We start from the raw sequence: 13,466 nt of genomic DNA, 5'->3' as shown, positions 1-13,466 counted from the left end.
TGAAATCACAAAGAACAGTTAGCATGTTTAAAGAGATATTGATGTATTCTCCTGTGTTTTTGTAGGTTTATAAACAGTTTACCTTATAGATCTGATGATAGGGTGGACGTTACACTCCCAGATGAACGTTATAATAGACCCAAACTCAACAATATGCAACAATATGCAGAGATGGAGCTTGAGATGCTCCACATGTAGTTAAATTATAACAGTTTGTGTGAAGCAGCATTTACTGTGAACAGAGCCGCTCTGAGCATTATGAATTAGTATGATTTTAAATGGGTTTAATATATCTTTCAGCCTTGGAAAACAGTCTAATAATGCGTTTCATGAATTCTCATCTGTGGAATTCGCCACTTCCGGTATTTTGCCAGTTACTCTGTCTGCATGGCATTTTAATATGAAGTACTCAATTTGAATCAAGGAATCACAACAGCCCTAGTAAATAGCTGCATTATTCCAAATGCATAAATGTGTAAATCTACACACTAAATGATCATTTGAAAGACTGAACCTGCAATGAATGATTAAACCTGTAAAGAACTACAAACAATCTGAAGTATTGTACAATTTATTTAGTCTGTTTTTAAAAAATAATCCAGGGAGTTCAAAATGTAATAGGTACTAGATGAGACAGTCATTTGATATTACACAAATATCAAAAAAACTGTACAAGCTGTGTGCATAACGGATTTATTTCCTGATGAATTAGTTTTTCCTCGCAAAAGCCCTTCAGTAACGTAAAGCCAAGCAGCCATACTCTTTACATTCTCTCATTCACTACACAGAGTATAAAGTCTTTATCTCGCTCACTTCGAAAACATTACTTGGGGCACTAACTCGTACCCATGCATAGTAGTTTCATGCCTAACTTAATGCTAAGTATATGCTGTATGGTCATTTCCTTAACAGCAGTTCTGGTTTTAAACTAGTTTCTTTAAAGAATGCCTATATGTTTTTGCATGGGACTGGAGTATGAGTGTTTCTGCATATGTACGTCTCAGTAGTCATCTCCACGGCTCACGACTTCCTTGCACGTAGGTCTGAGCAGGATAGTGTGTTCGAACTGAGCTGTGTACGAGCCCTTGGCGTCACAGAGAGGGGGGTAGGGGTCGATGATGCCCAGGTCGCACAGGTTTTTAAGGGCCATTAGGTACTTGCTTTCGCCCAAACGGTCGAGCCAACGGCGACAGAACGCCAGGGTGCCGAAGTTCTCGTTCACCACGTTTAGCAAGTGTTTTGCCCTGGGAAGCCTGAAGTTCATTAAAGAAAGATTACAAAAATGTACTTCAATTTATTAATCCTGTTTACAAAACCATTCTTAAATAATTGTCGCATTCGGTGCAAATTTGTTAAGGAGAAGTTCACTTCCAGAACAAAAATGTATGTAAAGATAATTTACTCACTTCCTTGTCATCCAAGATGTTCATGTCTTTTTTTCTTCAGTCGCAAAGAAACGTTGTTTTGGGGGATACATTCCAGGATTTTTCTCCATATAGTGGACTTCAATGGTGCTCAACGGATTGAAGGTTAAAAATACTCGGTACTTCTGCATTGATGTAGGACGATTTTTGAATAACTGGGATCATTTAGAGCCCTTTGAAGTTGCATTTAAACTACATTTTGGAAGTTCAAATTTGGGGGCAACGTAGAGGTCCACTACATGGAGAGCAATCCTGAAATGTTTTCCTCAAAAAACTATTTCTTTACGACTGAAGAAAAACATGAACATAAAGGGGGTTAGAGAAAATTATCTGTAAATTTTTGTTCTGGAAGTGAACTTATCCTTTAATAAAACCTAAAACTATAGCATAAATTGCTGTATTTTATTAAATGCATAAATAATTATTTCTATGTAATTACAGCTTTCTATGTGTAAATAGTTTGTGTACATAAACCTAAAACTTTTCCTTAAATGCTGCTGTTTTTTTTCCCAGAAATGCACCAAAGTATGACCGGTTGATTATCATTGGCTCTTACCTGATTGGCACATGTCCCACATCAAAGTTTTTCATGTAATGTGAGCAGTCCATGTCATCATGCACCACTCCTTTACCAGTGCTGCCAAACGTCTCAATAGCATACACCTCCCCCTCCTGGGCGTGAAAGGATATTAATAAAGAGGCTGTCAAAATATTTACATATTCATTCTATAACAGGATGATGAACTTAATAAGATTTAAACTTTTGAGTTTTACTTCTCAGAAAGTATAATTACAGCTTTTTAAAGGGATAGTTTACCCAAATAAATACTAACCCTCATGTCATTTCAAACCCATAGCCTTCGTTCATCTTTAGAACACAAATTAAGATTTTTTTGATGAAATCCGAGAGCTTTCTGACCCTGTTTAGACAGCAACGCAACTGACATGTTTAAGGTCCAGAAATGTAGTAAGAACATCGTTAAAATACAGTAGTCCATGTGACATCAGTGGTTCAGCCTTAATTTTATGAAGCTACGAGAATACTTTTTGTGCGAAAAGCAAATAAAAACGTGGCAGTTGTGTTGCGGCCTATGCATGGCCAGAAAGCTTTCAGATTTAATCAAAAATATCGAATTTTTGTGTTTCGAAGATGAACAAAGGTCTTACAGGTTTGGAACGACATGAGGGTGAGTAATTAATGACAGGATTTACATTTTTGTGTGAACTATCCCTTTAACACTGCAGTAAGCAATGATGATATGCTACTGTACACAAATAGTGTACAGTGAAATCGTAAGCAAGAACATAAGTTTTAAATGGTAGTATACCACATTGTAATCACTTGACCTTATGTCATTAATAAAACTGAAAAAGCCATTTTTATTTAAGTTTTGTGTGTTAAAACAATCGAAATATGATCAAGACTGGTGTTAAAACTAGCCGGCATTACTTAACTGTTTAAACATTTAATATTTGACAATTTACGATAGAAATGTTAATTGTCCGTTATAAATGACCAGTGCAAAATACTTGACTTTTTTGTTAAATTTCGCTATTTTAAATGGAAAATATTGGTAAAGCTTTAGCATAGGGACCAGGGTATGCAAACAAACAATCTCATAATGTATGTAAGTAGATGCATATGAAAAATAATGCGATCATCGACTATAAACAATTAAATTTCAATCCAGGAAGTGGTAAAGGACTGTGAAGCTTTGGGAGTGCTGATGGACTGATGGAAGCAATCTACTGCATCTTTGCTTTGATCATAATACTGAATATGATCCAGAAGTAGTTGGTAAAAACATGATTTTCTCAGCTCTTTGCTCAAAATGTAGTTCATGTAGTAATATTCTGGGGGCCATGATATTTTAGTGAAAATGATCAAAAATCCTGGCAACTTTTTTTAAAAACACTGGCGGGGAAAAAGTTTATAACAAATGTGACAAGCAACCATTACAAACATTAAAGGGATAGTTCACCCAAAAATGAAAATTTGATGTTTATCTGCTTACCCCAAGGGCATCCAAGATGTAGGTGACTTTGTTTCCTCAGAAAAACACAAACAAAGATTTTTAACGAAAACCGGTGCAGTCTGCCAGCCTTATCATAGACGTGGATGGGCACCAAACCTTTAAAAGTAAACCAAAACATGCACAGACAAATCCAAATTACACCCTGCGGCTCGTGACAATACATTGATGTCTTAAGACACGAAACGATCGTTTTTTGCGAGAAACTGAACAGTATTTATATCATTTTTTACCTTTGATACACAGCCAGGTCCATCTGTCAGGAACACGAGTTTGGCATCAGTCACGTCACATGTGCACGCGCTCTAGCGTAGAATACGCAAACGCCGTAAGGGGAAATCAGTGAAAAGTCCCGGATGAGTTTGCGCAAGCAAACGTAATCTTTTAGCTTTAAATCGGTTTAAACAATCAGGATACGCGCAAGTAATTACCATTTTGAATAGCCGCTATACCCACAATCTCTGTGCACAGTGGAAACAATGAGTGTCGTATACATGCAACAGATCGCTTCCGGCGTTTGCGTATTCTACGACAGAGCGCGTGCACATGTGACGTGACTGATGCCAAACTCGTGCTCATGACAGATGGACGTGGCTGTGTATCAATGATATAAAATGATATAAATACTGTTCAGTTTGTCACAAAAACCGATCGTTTCGTGTCTTAGGACATCAATGTATCATCACGAGCCGCAGGGTGTAATTTGGATTTGTCTGTGCATGTTTTTGTTTACTTTTAAAGGGTTTGGTGCCCATCCACGCCCATGATAAGGCTGGCAGACTGCACCGGTTTTCATTAAAAATCTTCGTTTGTGTTTTTCTGAGGAAACAAAGTCACCTACATATTGGATGCCCTGGGGTAAGCAGATAAACATCAAATTTTCATTTTTGGGTGAACTATCCCTTTAAGCGCATGTTTTAAGAAATTAAAATGATGTCAAGGTTTGAGACATGGTTCTGGTCAATTTGTGAAAGGTCAAGATGAGTACAGTGCATTATGGGATACGGTTTTTCCATGCAGTATTACTCCACATGGCAGAAATAGTAAGAGGAGTAATCTAGTATACTATTCTAAACATAGCTAAAATGAAATGTACACCTTCAAGATTAGGTGTAAAATTCCATTCATACTGGGCAAAGTACACATACTGCGTAAATTGTAAAAGTTGTTTGCTATTCCAGACATAGCCAAAGTGATACAGACACCTTTAATGCAATATAATTGAGTAACACTTTACAATGAGGTTCATTAGTTTACTACATTAGTACATGATAGTGTTGGGCTCAATTTTCATATTGTCTTATCGTCAGCCTCTGAGATCGCCGATACACGATACTATCGTGCTAATTTGTTTAATAATATGTAAATGTGTCAATATGTAATAAATTCTTTATTCGTTTTGTAAGGGTAGTGCATGTGACTTGTGACACAGTTGTGCGTGTACAGAGCGCTGACGGTTGTTCTGTTCAAGTTTACTTTCGGTTTCATTCTCTGCTATCTTCAGTGAGTGGTAAATGTGCGTGCCTGAATGTAAATGAATGTATCTTTCTGTACCCGTCATATTGCGATAATGCTACCGCTATATGTCTGATCTTTGTCATCAGTTCATGTTGTAGTTCAGTTCATATAGCATGTGGAGAAGCGACGTGCGTGTAATTCACGTGCATATGTTTAGCGCCATTTTATTGCATCGTAATTCTAGTTAACGCATACAGATGTTACTGAGGTGAATGTTTATGTCTACTATATACAGACAGATTCTGATATATCATATTTATTTCAGCCTAAACCACATTTTACTACCTCTGTTATCCTAATGACTGTCTACACTTAAGTCTACACTTAATCTATGTACACTGTATGATGAATAAATCTCTTACCCATTTTCACTGTACACATCTGCGGCGCTATCTACTCTATGCGTGTGTTTATACCGCGGCAAGTTTCTGAGGCATCCTAGAACCGACTCTCCGCGCTGCATCGCTAAAGTTAGGTGCCTTTTTGATGGATAATGATAATAATCGTCTTACTATCGTCAAAGGCATCAGCAACAGGCGATATCTCTGACTATCGTCGATACACGATACTATCGTCTATCGGCACAACCCTAGTACATGAACTAAGAATGAACAATACTTCTACAGCATTAATGAATCTTAGTTAATGTACATTTCAGCATTTACTAATGCATTATTAAAGTCAAGTTGTGTTTGTTAACATTAGTTAATGCACTGTGAACTAACATGAACAAACCATTAGTATTTTTATTAATTAACGTTAACAAAGATTAATAAACAGTGTAATAAATGTATTGTTCATTGTTCGTTCATATTACTTAACACATTAACTAATGTTAGCAAATGACACCTTATTGTAAAGTGTTACCTATAAATTATATGACATCAACAAACACACACCTCCATTCTGGTGGCTTCTCCTCCCTTCACAATAGGCACTGTTTTACCAGCATGTATCCGATATTGACCAATAGAGTGTCCGTTCAGATTCCGAATAGGTTTGACTGGAAAATACACACAAGATGTGCACTTAAGGGATCAAACTTAGTATTAAGCATTTGCAATAAATAATTTAAGTCAATACCTTGATACGTTTTTCCATCTATTTCAACCTCGTACGACTCCATCACCTCCTGTATTGATTCTCCAACATCGCAAAGACGTACATCTATACCTGCACACTGTAGAAAGAGAAAATATTACTTCTGCACACACACACACACACAAAATAACTTTATCATGTCAATTACACACACACACACTCACCTTGATGCCTGTGTTAGTAGCATCTCTCACAGCCTCAAGCAAACGGTCAAACTTTGGATTGAAGGTGACAGTGAAGGCACAGTCAATGATCCTGCCTACAACACACACACACACACACACACACACACACACAGTTCAACACTATTTATATTTAAAGGGTCATATGATGCGATTTCATGTTTTCCTCTTTCTTTGGAGTGTTACAAGCAGTTTGCATATATAAGATCTATAAAGTTGCAAAGATTAAAGTCTCAAACCGAAAGAGATATTCTTTACAAAGCTTTCCTAAAACGGCTCATTTAAACACGCCCCCACAAATCTACATCACTGTGTGGGAAGATTTGCATAACACCTCCCGAATGTATACACAAAAAAAGAAGGCGTAACTTTTATTCTCGCTGTAGTATTGTTGCAGCTGCCGCCGCCATGTCATGAAGACGCTGTGTGTTTACTTAGTTTGGCCTTCCAAATGAGTACACAACTAAAAATCAGTGGTTAAGTTATATTTACAACACTGTTCCAGAACATTACAATGAAAATATTCAAGTGTGTGCAGCCCATTTTACTAAGGGCTGGGAGAATACTGTGCACAAAGGCTGTTTCTATAAAGCGTCTGGTGCTTCTGACTCACAGCCCGCAAGTACATTTTCATACTTAAGAATTTTTTCTTTTCAAATGCGAGTTTTGAGCAGTGTAGAGTTGCACTTGTTGTATGACGTTTTTATGATCACGAATGCAGACAATGGTGTCATGTTTATGTGGCACAGTCGCAGTATTGTAGTCATTATAATCAGTAATTACATCCTCACTGGATGCAACAAATGCCTCGTTTGTAATTGGTTTTTATTGTTTTTATCTCGTTGTACCGGGACATGGCATCACAACATGGTAAGGGGCGTAACATTTCCGTCACACGCTTGAGGTATTCGGCCAATCACAATGCACTGGATAGCTGGCTAATCAGAGCACAGCGTGCTTTTCAGAACGATGAGCAACAATTGACATGTTTCAGAAAGGCGGGACAGAGAGGAGCAACAATAATGTACAGTATTTGGAAAATAATGTGTTGTTTGAACCTCAAACCACGTAAACACATTGCATTACACCAAATACACAAAAAGGAAGTTCACTTCCAGAATAAAAAATTTCTGATAATTTACCAAACGTGATCTAAGATCTTCATGTCTTTCTTTCTTCAGTCGCAAAGAAATTAAGGTTTTTGAGGAAAACATTCCAGGATTTTTCTCCATATAGTGGACTTCAAAGATGGCCAATGGGTTGAAGGTCCAAATTTCAGTTTCAATGCAGCTTCAATGGGCTCTATATGATCCCAGCCGAGCAATAAGGGACTTGTCTAGCAAAACGATTGGAAATTCTTAAAACAATACAAATATGTATATAATTTTTAACCACAAATGCTCATTTTGCACCAGCGCAGAACTTGCGCATTACATGATGATGTTGGAAAGGTCCCAGGACCCAGTGTTTACAAATTGAACATTCAAAGAAAGTCAAATGACCTTTACAAAAAAAGGTAAAACAACAATGTTGGATGATTTTGAAGTTGGAGGAGAAAATGATCTTCAGTCTTTCCAACCTTTTTTAACTAAAGTAAACGTGAAGAACTAACCACGCGTGACCTTACCAACATGATTATGTAATGCGTGAAGTTGTGGATGCGCAACACAGAGCTAGTGCAAGATGAGCATTTGTGGTTAAAAAGTATATAAATTTTATTTTTTTTAAAGAAAATCGTTTCATTAGATAAGACCCTTATTCCTCGCCTGGCATCGTGTAGAGCTCTTTGAAGCTGCATTGAAACTGCAATTTGAACCTTCAAACTATTGGCCACCATTGAAGTCCACTATATAGAGAAAACTCCTGGAATGTTTTCCTCAAAAAAACATTATTTCTTTGCGACTGAAGAAAGAAAGACATCTTGGATGACCATGAAAACATTACAGTAAAATGGATGACAGTAAAAATTAAAATGAACATAATTAGCATTATCATCAATGGCATCTCAGCCAGCCTACTTTTTAAAACAAAGTGACGCCCATGGCCATACCGTTGATGTGCGTGCCGAAATCAATCTTGCACACATCGTCGTACTGGAGGACAGTAGGGTCTCCAGCGTTTGGTGTGTAGTGAGCAGCACAGTTATTCAGCGAGCACCCGGTAGGAAAGGCCAGGCCGGCGTTCAAACCGTCCTCTTTGATCAACTTCCTACTGCAGTCCTCCAAGCGCTCACTGAGAAAACATGATAATAGGATGTGTAATGAGCTGTCAACTATGTGATTAATATCAAAAACAACCAGCAAAATTGGACGCTTGGGCTTAATTCTTTAATAAATAGCATCACCTCAACTGATATTTTTAAAACTAGGCCGGGGACGTTACATTTTTGCATTTCATCCCAAGAAAAAATTTACACTGCAGGTTTACACATATCAGTGTCATAATGTACTCACCAGATATCAATCATAGTCATTCCAGGTTTGATCCAGCTCTTTACATATTGCCGCACCTGTCGATGGGCTTCGGCTGCTTGCCGAAAGTCACTCCACATCTCCTCATTGGCTTTATCCAACACTTGCTTCTCATCATTACTCATTCTCCAAGCGGCGCTACGCCTGAAAGGTCCAAAAAACATTTTATGATGTAGCAAGAACATTTATTTACCTCCAGAATAACCATCATCATATAAACGCTATTAAAGATGGACCTGTAAATGTTTCTCAAGCCATTATTTGGATTGGAAAATCTTAAAAATTCTCATAATGGGTATTTGATTACCTGGAGTAAAAAGAAATGGTGCATTTTTGTGGATGTGCCATTAAATGTTACACTAGACAACAAAACCAGTCAAAAGGGTCAATTAAAGCTTTCCAATGATTTATGGTTTGTTAGGATAGGACAATATTTGGTTGAGATAAAACTATTTGAAAATTGAATCTGAGGGTGCAAAAAAACTAAATATTGATAAAATCGCCTTTAAAGTTGTCCAAATGAAGTTCTTAGCCATGCATATTACTATTACTGATATATTTATGGTAGGAAATGTACAAAATATCTTCATGGAACAGGATCTGATCTTAATATCCTAATGATTTTTGGCATAAAATTAATACAATTGATAATTTTGACCCATACAATGTATTTTTGGCTATTGCTAAAAAATTCCTTTCTGTGAGATATTAGACTAGCATAAAAAAAGGTCTGATTGGTTGCTCCTTCTCTGATGATTATGGTTTACAATAAGGCAAAGTCAGGTCAAGAACATAAATTTATAGCCCATAAATGCTTTCGAAGACTGCGCAGGACTCTGGTACGAGACGATATGAAGTGAGGAAGTTTAAGTTTATGAGCTGTTCCTCGCACACACAGCAATCACAACTATTTTTGGAGTACTTTAGGCGCGAGGGAACATGAGTGACCTCTATGTCAGTAGTCTCAGCGATATAATATTACACACAGCACAGGGTAATACGAGGTACAGCCGTCCGTAGAAGTACAAGGTGACCTGAGGGCGTTAAAGAGTGTATTCACATTGAGAAAAGACAAAACATTCTTACCCATCCTGTGACGGAGGGTATTCACACTCCTGACCCACAGGAAACACACCGCTGGGGTACAGATCACAGATGGGGATGGATGGAGGATCCGTTTGGGTTTTGGCTATAGGAGAGACGGTAGATAGATTTAAAGTGACAGTTCACCCTTATTTCATCTGTGGAACTAAAAAAAAAAAAAGTATTTTGCAGAATGTTCACGCTGCACTTTTCCATACTATGTAAGGATGCGTGTCCACCAAAGTGTTTTTAGTCGTTCAGTGGTGCAGCTTTTTTCAGTTGAGACGCTTTGGTTACTATAATACGGAATATCCGCAGAAGTGTTAATAGTAAGTGATATCGCAGCCAGTTTATTTCTGAATATGAAAATGGCGACACAATGTAAAGAACTTGTTCTGGCCCTTGTTTTAAATGTGACCCTGGACCACAAAACCAGTCTTAAGTAGCATTATAGCAATAGCCAAAAATACATTGTGTGGGTCAAAATGATCGATTTTTGCCAAAAATCAGTAGGATGTTAAAGGAGTAGTTCACTTTCAGAACAAAAATTTACAGACAATATACTCACCCCCTTGTCATCCAAGATGTTCATGTCTTTCTTTCTTCAGTCGTAAGGAAATTGTTTTTTGAATAAAACATTTCAGGATTTCTCTCCATATAATGGACTTCTATGGTGCCCCTGAGTTTGAACTTCCAAAATGCAGCTTCAGATGGCTCTAAATGATCACAGCCGGGGAAAAAAACGATCTAGCAAAATGATGGGTTATTTCCTTTAAAAAAATTTAATTTATATACTTTTTAACCTCAAATGCTCGTCTTGTCTAGCACTGCAAGACGAGCATTTGAGATTAAAAAGTATATAGGTTGTAAATGTTTTAAAATAATTGATCGTTTCGCTAGATAAGACCCTTCTTCCTCGGCTGTGATCGTTTAGAGCCCATTTTAACTGCATTTTGGAAGTTCAAACTTGGGGGTACCATAGAAGTCCACTATATGGAGAGAAATCCTGAAATGTTTTCCTCAAAAAACACAATTTCTTTACGACTGAAGAAAGAAAGACATGAACATCTTGGACGACAAGGGGGTGAGTACATTATCTGTAAATTTTTGTTCTGAATGTGAACTACTCCTTTAAGTAAAGATCATGTTCCGTGAAGATATTTTGTAAATTTCCTACTGTAAATATATAAAAACTTAATTTTTGATTAGTAATATACATATAATTATATACATATATATATATAAACAAATAAACAAAAAAAATTGGGCCTTGTGACTGGTTTTGTGGTCCAGGGTCACAAATGATTTTGTTCCGTTGTTGTGCTTCTTGTTGTTGTCTGTTGTTGTTATACAAGCAGGATGTATTGGTTGGTCTGTGTGGTATTTGCCCCGCCCCTCCTCTACTGTGATTGGATGGCTGGGAAAAAAGTGACAGTAATGAGCTGTGCGTTTTACCCAAAGTTGAACATTCTTCAACTCAGAGCCAAGCACATAGTGTTCAGTTTGAGGTAAATAATGGTGAAATTTAAATTTTTGGGTGAACTATCCCTTTAAGGCTTGAATACGCTACATGACTTTAGCCTAGATATTTATTCTAGAGGAGTCAACGCTACTTGCTGAAAGTCAGAGCCAGTTTACAGATTTTAAGCAGTCAGAGTTGACCGATTTCACAGGAACTCATGTATTGTATTGTATGAGCTATTGTATTTTTTAGCTTTAGACTACGATTCCATCTACATTTTTGATATTTTGAGCCGACTCACATTTTGTTTTCATTTGTCACGTGCCTCTTAGTCAGCAAGTGTATGCCTTGTGGTTAAAATCTGTTCAGTCGTTTTCCAGCCGTTATCTGTATCATCTGTATTGCCTACAGTCAAACCAAAAATATTCAGACACCAGATATGTTTATTACTAGTAGGTGCAGGACACTATAGTTCATTTATGTAAGTGAGGATAGCAAAATAAAGTAAACTGTGACATATTATACCCAAAAATTCTTCATACATTGGACTACCAGTAAAACTGATAAAATTTGGGACCTAAAATTATTTAGACATTTTGACCTGAACATGTTTTGCTTAAGTGTTTTTTTTTTTTTTCTTTAATTGCTAATGCAAACTTTTTACGCCACAAACTGAACAAAATTAAGCTTTGCTTGGAATTGGTTGACCTAAATTGGTATTATCTAATTGTGTACTTGAATTTAACAGCTGACAGCTATTCAATCTAATTCCTTACATACCTTTCTATCAAAGTTATCTGACATTTTCAAGATGAATTTGTTCTGACACAGTTTAACTCTTGAGTTCTTGTCATATTTTATTACCATTTTCTAAACTATAGCGAATAAACTGTTGTAATGTGAGAAATGTTGAAGGTGTCTGAATAAATATCAGTTTGAGATTTCTAAAAATGTAATTTAGGTAGGCAGTGCACTAAAATTTAAGACAAATAAGAAGACCTGTCAGCTATAATATTCCATTGAAAGTTGGTGGAAAAACTACCTGATAACATCAGTGTTTCATGTTGACTTGAACGTTTTATGTTGTGACTCTGATAAATATCTGCTAAATAATGACAAAGCATTTGATGACACTTGGGACCCGCTCAAAATCCTCCGCTGAAATAAAGCCTGCACTGCAGGATTTTCCCAGAGGCACAGCGATTTGGCTTCAAGCCAGTCCACTGCATTGGCAGTCAAACGTGCTCCCTGCCCCCATCAACACCAGCACACGCACACACACACTTCAGTGAATTGTCCGGAGGTCCCTGTACTGTCACGCATTCAAAGGTGCTGCACTGACACTGTCCCATTTTCACAGATAACTGATTACTACTCATTTCTCTTCAGCGGTCATTATCTAACATCTTGTCCAATCAGCAAAGAGCAAGGGCATTTTGGCAACCAATGAGCACTGCTCAGACTCTGGTCCTGCGGGGAACATAATGTACGAGAAGATGAGAAAAGAAACTTACGTCCTTTCTTTTTCTTTGTCTTCTTTTTCTTCTTTTTTCCAGCGACATTATCAGCTTCCTCACCGTCTGAGAAACAAGTGATGTGCAATTAAAATGTCAATATTCACAATGGGTCACTAGCAAACTGTATACTGCAAATAATTGGGGTACTAATTACTAAAACTGGAAAAAAATAAAAATTTATAAAACTTTATGCATGTGTTTATGCATGTGTTTATGTGTGTGTGTGTGTGTGTGTGTGTGTGTACACACACACACACACACACACACACACACACACGTACTAAAGTAGTATCTCAGTGATATTAAACAAAGTCATGTGACAAAGCCTGTATACATAAAAAATACACATTATATAGACTATTTACAATATTTTTTAATATATTACAAATAGTACATATATATATATATATATATATATATATATATATATATATATATATATGCATGTACTGTATGTATTACATATTAATGTTATGTATTTATTAAATATAATTGTGTTTAACACCATTCCAGCTTCTATGGCTATTTTAATGGCAAGACATATTATGGCTGAATTTTATCATGTTTTTACAATTTATTTTTACATTTAATTGTGTAAAACGTTGTATATATTAAAAATAAATGATAATAACAAATGATAAACCTTTTCAGCAGTAGTATGCTACACTGTTCTAT

General features: G+C 36.7%; 1 protein-coding gene across 1 annotated transcript in view; it reads right to left on the bottom strand.

Moving 5' to 3' along the window:
* Nucleotides 1-555: 555 nt before the first annotated feature.
* metap2a (methionyl aminopeptidase 2a) overlaps nt 556-13,466 on the bottom strand; it is a 13,468-nt gene continuing 557 nt past the window's right edge. Inside the window, exons 2-10 of the mRNA XM_073837810.1 lie at nt 12,789-12,854; nt 9,816-9,918; nt 8,712-8,873; nt 8,309-8,490; nt 6,241-6,335; nt 6,059-6,155; nt 5,875-5,978; nt 1,981-2,096; nt 556-1,253 (exon numbers count right to left, since the gene is read on the bottom strand). Coding sequence (XP_073693911.1) covers nt 1,001-1,253; nt 1,981-2,096; nt 5,875-5,978; nt 6,059-6,155; nt 6,241-6,335; nt 8,309-8,490; nt 8,712-8,873; nt 9,816-9,918; nt 12,789-12,854 — 1,178 coding nt within the window. The 3' untranslated portion in view covers nt 556-1,000. The remainder of the gene's footprint in view (nt 1,254-1,980; nt 2,097-5,874; nt 5,979-6,058; nt 6,156-6,240; nt 6,336-8,308; nt 8,491-8,711; nt 8,874-9,815; nt 9,919-12,788; nt 12,855-13,466) is intronic.

The sequence above is a fragment of the Garra rufa genome, chromosome 4 (genome assembly GCF_049309525.1).
Source record: "Garra rufa chromosome 4, GarRuf1.0, whole genome shotgun sequence".
Lineage (NCBI taxonomy): Eukaryota > Metazoa > Chordata > Actinopteri > Cypriniformes > Cyprinidae > Garra > Garra rufa.
The sequence above is the reverse complement of the archived record's forward strand: the minus strand, read 5'-3'. Positions and strand labels throughout refer to the sequence as shown.